General features: G+C 30.4%; 1 protein-coding gene across 1 annotated transcript; it reads left to right on the top strand.

Moving 5' to 3' along the window:
• Nucleotides 1-553: 553 nt before the first annotated feature.
• Nucleotides 554-4,601, top strand: PKD (serine/threonine-protein kinase D3). The gene is made up of 12 exons (XM_018538082.1): nt 554-838; nt 936-1,067; nt 1,173-1,378; nt 1,518-1,797; nt 1,880-2,034; nt 2,141-2,202; nt 2,296-2,425; nt 2,547-2,679; nt 2,846-3,025; nt 3,285-4,040; nt 4,147-4,232; nt 4,318-4,601. Exons 1-12 carry the CDS (start codon nt 574-576, stop codon nt 4,429-4,431), a joined length of 2,499 nt encoding a protein of 832 aa, XP_018393584.1. The 5' UTR covers nt 554-573; the 3' UTR covers nt 4,432-4,601.
• The last annotated feature ends 2,275 nt before the right edge of the window (nt 4,602-6,876 follow it).

Raw genomic sequence — 6,876 nt, 5'->3', positions numbered from 1 at the left:
GAGAGAGAGAGAGAGAGAGAGAGAGAGAGAGAGAGAGAGAGAGAGAGAGCGGGGATAATGAGTGATTTACTTATTTTTACACATAAATGACCATAATACACTGAACACATTTGTTCAGCTCTATTTTTATAATCCTCTCTTATAATTAATTTATTTTTTCATTGATTATTCCGGGTATTTGTTTACACATCTGCTACACATCTGGTTCATTTTTTCTACCTCTATTCTTTAAATTAAAAATATAAATCCTTTTATTCGTTATTTTTCTCTTATAACTTAAATATATATTATAAATTATAAATTTTCTACTATCTGTAAAGAGGAAAAATAAATCTTTTAATTAATTGTTAATGTTTATAAAATCTGAGCTTCCGATACAGTACAGATTATTCCAGCAGTATTACAGCAACATTGCAATGTTCTAACAGTATTGCAGTAACATTGCAAATGTTGCTGCAAGCTTGTATACTGTATAGAGGCAGAAAGTTAAAATATATTGCTAATTTTTAGGTATTACAATTTGGATCTATGAGTTTATGTATATATATTACAGGAAAAAATTTGCAAAGCATCATGGAGGGGTCAGAAGTTACGTTTTTATTCCAATTTGGTCTGATACGTGACACTGTCACGGTCGACAGCAGCACGCTTACTCTTAAGGCCCTGAAAGATCTCGCCTGTGATTTTATAAACACCAAGTGTCCAGAGCACGGATTGAATCATCTATTTGAGAGATTAATTTTATTTAAGCACGATTACAATTCCACAAATGTTTTGCAGCTGGTTACAAATGCTACAGAAGTAGTTGACGAGACACTAGTAGAAATCGTGTTGACTGGTAAGAAAAGCTTCTGTGTTGCAGTAGTTAAAAAATTTTGATTTCTTGTACAAGATAGATATGTATAATCGTAAAAAAAAATTGTTTGACATTTTAGCACAAGTGCCAAGCGAATACGTTCCCATTCGACCTCATACCTTAGCAGTACATTCCTATAAAGTACCAACATTTTGCGATTTTTGTGGTGAAATGTTATTTGGGCTTGTTCGACAAGGTCTCAAGTGTGAAGGTAAATTTATGATAAACATTTTGTAGTTTTTACTAAATCAAATATGTATGTTTTTTAATGCAATCTTTGTCATCTAACAGTAAAATGTTTATTTAATTTTTTTAGGTTGTGGTATGAACTATCACAAAAGATGCGTCATTAAAGTACCGAATAACTGTTCGCAAGATGCAAGTCAAAGACGGCGTAGTTCGGCCATGCTGAATGTCCCAAGATCACCGAGTCAGGGTTCAACTAGCAGCCTGACAAGCAATACCGACGATAATCACAGTTCAAATAATACACTTAACACAAGCCAAAATAATAGTACATTGGTATGAGCGAAAGTATATAATTTGATTTTAATTTAATGTATACACATTGGAAACAAATAAATACAGCTTGATATTTTCTTATTCTTTTTTATTTGCGAAATTTTTTGTATATCTGAATAAAATGTATACTGTCTTGTAGGCAATACCAAGTATAATGGCACCAAAACAGTCCTCTTCGCCGATATTAGGAGGACGGCCCGTTTGGGTGGAGCGAGAGCTCGCAACGCGAATAAAAATTCCGCACACATTCGTAGTACACACATATACACGCCCAACCGTATGTGGGTACTGTAAAAAATTGCTAAAGGGTATATTTAAACAAGGCCTTCAGTGTAAAGATTGTAAATACAATACGCATAAAAAATGTATGGATAAAATACCAAAAGACTGTACCGGAGAAAATCCACGAGATAATATAGGTAGAATACTTTGTATATAAATTTATACAATTTGTTTTTTGTTCATACAAACATATGTGATAAATTAAAAATGCTTCCCTAGGCGAATACACAGATAGTGGTGTTGGCAGTGAACTAGAAGCCAAATTTGATATTAGAAATGAGGAAGCTGATGCTGACAGTGATACCGAATCATCACATCCAATACAAGATGCATCATTCACAAATAACGAAAATAAGATACCTAATTATTATCCAGTAAGTTTTTTGTTTTCTTTTCAACGAATGATTATAGAGTTATGAAAAATAAAGATTATTTAATTTTTAGAAAAAGTTTTTTAACATTGACATTATGTGTTTTCAGGATCATGCACGATGTAACGATGACGTTGCTTATGATGAAAATCAAAAATCACGACGGTCGAGGTAAGTTTCTACTGTAATACAATTTGATTTTTAATTATTTAAAATTTATATTTTTATTGTTTTTCTAATATTGTTTCCTTTTATTAAAAAAAGCTGTAATTCTACACCAAGTAACAACATTCCATTAATGCGAATAGTACAAAGTGTGAAACATACTAAAAAACGTGGGTCTAAGGTATTGAAAGAAGGTTGGATGGTACATTTCACAAATCGCGATCCCGTTGTAAGTATTCAAAGAAACATTGGAAATTATATAATTATTTTAATATTTTCTATTTATTATTTAAATTATTAATTATTGTGAATATATAGACTTAAATAAAATTATTCACTAATTTTTTCAGAAAAAAAAACATTATTGGCGGCTTGATACAAAATCTATAACACTATTCCAAAGCGAGAATGGTTCTAAATATTACAAGGAGATACCATTGGCTGAAATTTCAGCAATTGAAACTGCTAAAACACCTCGTTCATGTATGTTCTTGTAAACGAATTAGAAATTATTTCTAATCTTAGTTTATTATCAATTTTGAGTGCATTTTTTCTTTTTTTCCCCTTTTTTTAAAGATTTTGTCTGTCAGATCCAACAAGCTTTCCTGAGTTGAACTTTTTTACACACTTTGCGTACTTTGTATTATAGATATAATGCATTGCTTTGAGCTAAAAACTGCCAATGCCGATTACTATGTCGGGGAGGATCCATCATACGGAGATAATTGCGGCCAAGTCTCTCCTCCCGAAAGTGGTATCGGAGCTCACATAGCTAGATCGTGGGAAACTACTATTAGACAAGCACTTATGCCTGTAACTGTGTCGACTAGTATGTATATTTAGTTTGCTATCGTGACACTGTGCAAAATAATAACACGAAATATTATTTTATGCCTTTTATTAGTTTGTATTTTTTATATTTTTATTTTGTTTTTTATATTTTTTCCATTATTTACAATAGTATTTCGTATTCAAATTATTACTTTTGTTTTTTGAAGATAGATAATATAGGAGACATTTTTGTATATGTGTGTATGTGTGTATGTTGAAATGAATTATTGAAATGAATGCGCGTTTGTATGTTATAGATCAAGAAGAACCTGCTGAAATTACTGAACCCGAGGAAAATGTTACCGATATGTCACAACTATATCAGATCTTCCCAGATGAAGTTTTAGGATCTGGACAATTCGGCATAGTTTATGGTGGTGTTCATCGCAAGAGCGGCCGCGCGGTAGCCATAAAAGTCATCGATAAATTACGTTTTCCCACCAAACAGGAAGCCCAACTGAAAAACGAAGTAGCGATTTTGCAAAATCTGTCGCATAGCGGAGTGGTGAATTTGGAGCGTATGTTTGAAACAACAGAGCGAATATTCGTAGTGATGGAGAAACTAAAGGGCGATATGCTGGAAATGATCTTAAGCTCTGAAAGAGGACGACTCAGTGAACGAATAACTAAATTCCTCGTGACGCAAATTCTAGTTGCACTGAAACATCTTCACAGCAAGAACATCGTGCACTGCGATCTGAAACCGGAGAACGTATTACTGAGCAGCGACGCGGACTTTACCCAAGTGAAATTGTGCGACTTCGGATTCGCGCGGATAATCGGCGAGAAGAGCTTTCGAAGAAGTGTCGTCGGTACGCCGGCGTACCTAGCGCCGGAAGTTTTACGAAATAAAGGCTATAATCGTTCCTTAGATATGTGGAGCGTTGGCGTAATTATATACGTATCATTAAGCGGCACGTTCCCCTTTAACGAAGAAGAGGACATTAATGAACAAATTCAGAATGCTGCCTTTATGTATCCGCCTACCCCGTGGAAGGAAATTTCAAGCGATGGTGATTAATACTTCTATTATTTATCTGCAAAAAATATTACTTTTGTAATATAAGAGTATATAAAAAATCCTATACATTTCTTTCATATTATTTCTTTGTCTTTTAGCTATTGATTTAATCAATAACCTTTTGCAAGTCAAGCAGAGGAAGAGATATACCGTAGATAGAAGCTTGCAACATGTGTGGTTACAAGTAAGCATTATTTTTATACTTCAATCGATTATCTTTATTTTATTAATCGCGTGATTATTATTATTAAGAAATTCCTTTTTCTAAGGATTATCAAACGTGGTGTGACTTGAGAAAATTGGAGCAGAAAGTTGGCTATCGCTACTTAACTCACGAAAGTGATGACGCACGTTGGATGGCGTACAGTAATCACGAGACATGACAGAACTGTCCGCCTGTTTTGAACATCGAGGCATTACCGACTTCCTTGTCACTGCACAAAGGCTGGGCTCGATATGCTCGAGCTACTCTACGACGGTTTATTCGTGCCTGACTCAGTAAAAGTACGTGAAAACTAGTACAATTTTGTCTTTCGGGCGATATCCCGAATATGTCATTCTCCGTTTTAGAATAGAATCGACATTGGCATTCTAAATTTGCATTTCGGGATACTGCTACTCCAAAATATTTAATAACATTATTAAACATACAGAAAGCTTCCATAACATTCCTACAAAATGGTCCTAGCACAAAAGGATTTTGATTCGCGGTATATACGTAGTGATAAATAAGAATGATAAGTGAAAAACGATCTGCAGACACCTTTATTTGTTAAATATGTTAAATATGTTAGAAATGCCGCGTTTGTTTAATAAGTTTCTAAATAATTCCATTTTAAATACCTACTTTGAATGTTATTTGTAGAGAGTGTCTCTATGTAAGCTACTTAAACTACGTTATAACAATGTAGACATTTTGATTGCTTTAATTTTATATTATATTTAGGATAACGTTATTTTATAAAACATTTTAGATATTTTATAAATTTATTATTAATTTTTATCACCTCTTTTTGAGATGACTTTATATTTTATTGGTATAATTTACTTTTTAATAATATATAATGGTAAATTTAAATTTATTCTTATGTATTAACATATAACTTTGTAGTTTATGATGTACAGAGCTAAATATTTTATTTGCATTTATATAAAAATTAGTAGTGAATGTAACTTACCCATGCAATAAAATGTTATTTTTACATCAGTTATTTTAAATTAATTAATTTTTATACTTTTATATGTAAATTAATATCTTTTTTTATTCTAAATTAAAATTATTGAATTATTAATAGTTATAATTGATGAAGTTTAATAATTGTAATGATTACATGATATAATATTTAGTATTATAAATCATTTTTAAACATTATTACGAATGAAAAACTACATTTTTGAATCTCAATCAATTTAAAAAAAACCTATGCATGGGTATAGATATAATTACTGATATTAAAAGATATCTTCTATATATTGGCATATATAGAATACTGTAGTATAAATTGAATATCAATCAAATAAAATATAAAAGTCGATCTAATAACTTATGTTACGATAATTTAAATGTTTTTATGTCTGTTTACAGAGAGAGCTTTAATCTTTACAAATTATATTATAATTTTGATCTGTTTTAAATATTTGAAATTAAAGTTTTTTTCGAAATTAAGACTTGAATACATTTTAAAGATTATGATATCGATATCTAAGAGATAGATGTTTGATATAAAAAAATATAATCATATTGTTATCAAGTTAAAGTATATGTTAACATATGTTAATTTTTAAAGTATAGTAAGAAGCACAAAACGGTGATATGTAGTATCTCAATTTTTGTTAGCAACCATTGGCGAATCTCTGTATTAATTTGGTTATTTATAATCCAAGCTTCGTAGCTTTAAAAAAAAAATATGTATATCGATTTTTCAATGCGACAGTTACATACAATACTATCTTTATAAAATTTGCTTGTCAATGATATGGAACGATGATTGTGTCAGTAGTCAATACGAAAGAAATGAGGTTGACTTAGATTAACAAGCTGAAAAATAATATTATATGCAAGAGAACTTATTAAAATTATTAAGATGGTGCAAGAAAGGTTTGTCATATTCATTAAATATACTCGAAAACGAAATTGCATAATCTCGAAGCTATTTTTATTAATTCCAATAGATATTATTCTCTATTTAGAAAGACATTTTTAAATATCTTTTTAAAGAATTTAGATCAATTTGTCTATTTAAATCAAAATTTAATATAAAAACGACGAAGCTTTTGCACTAGCCTAATAATTGATTTATTCAAATAAATCTGTTTGAAATATTTCGCAGATAACCAAGACAAAGGTGCAATCTTTTCGGAGGAAATATTTCTATATTTAATAACTATTATATAAAGAGAATATATTCGATTTCGAATAGCCGAATATGTATTAGATCATGAATTAGCATAATATCCTTAAAAATGAGGCCTGTACCTTAAACAACTTTTATAGTGTAGAAATCGTTTCTCATTTTATATCGTGTAATGCAATAGTGCGATTTTTACGTTATTTAAGAACAAAATAAATATATCCAATGAGGATATCACAATGTAAAATGACGATAAAAACATAAAGAGATAATCGATATACTTGTAACATAAGAGATATATAAGCGCGCGCGTCAACAGGCGCGTTAATTGTTATATTTTATAATAACTTTTAAAAAGTTTATCGTAAAACTTACTTGTAGAATATCGTAGATCAATGTCTTATACGCATATTGTACGCACTTATACTTAGAAAAGTCTACATATATATATATATATATATATATATATATATATAT

Source organism: Cyphomyrmex costatus, unplaced genomic scaffold (genome assembly GCF_001594065.2).
Source record: "Cyphomyrmex costatus isolate MS0001 unplaced genomic scaffold, Ccosl1.0 scaffold192, whole genome shotgun sequence".
NCBI lineage: Eukaryota > Metazoa > Arthropoda > Insecta > Hymenoptera > Formicidae > Cyphomyrmex > Cyphomyrmex costatus.
The sequence above is the reverse complement of the archived record's forward strand: the minus strand, read 5'-3'. Positions and strand labels throughout refer to the sequence as shown.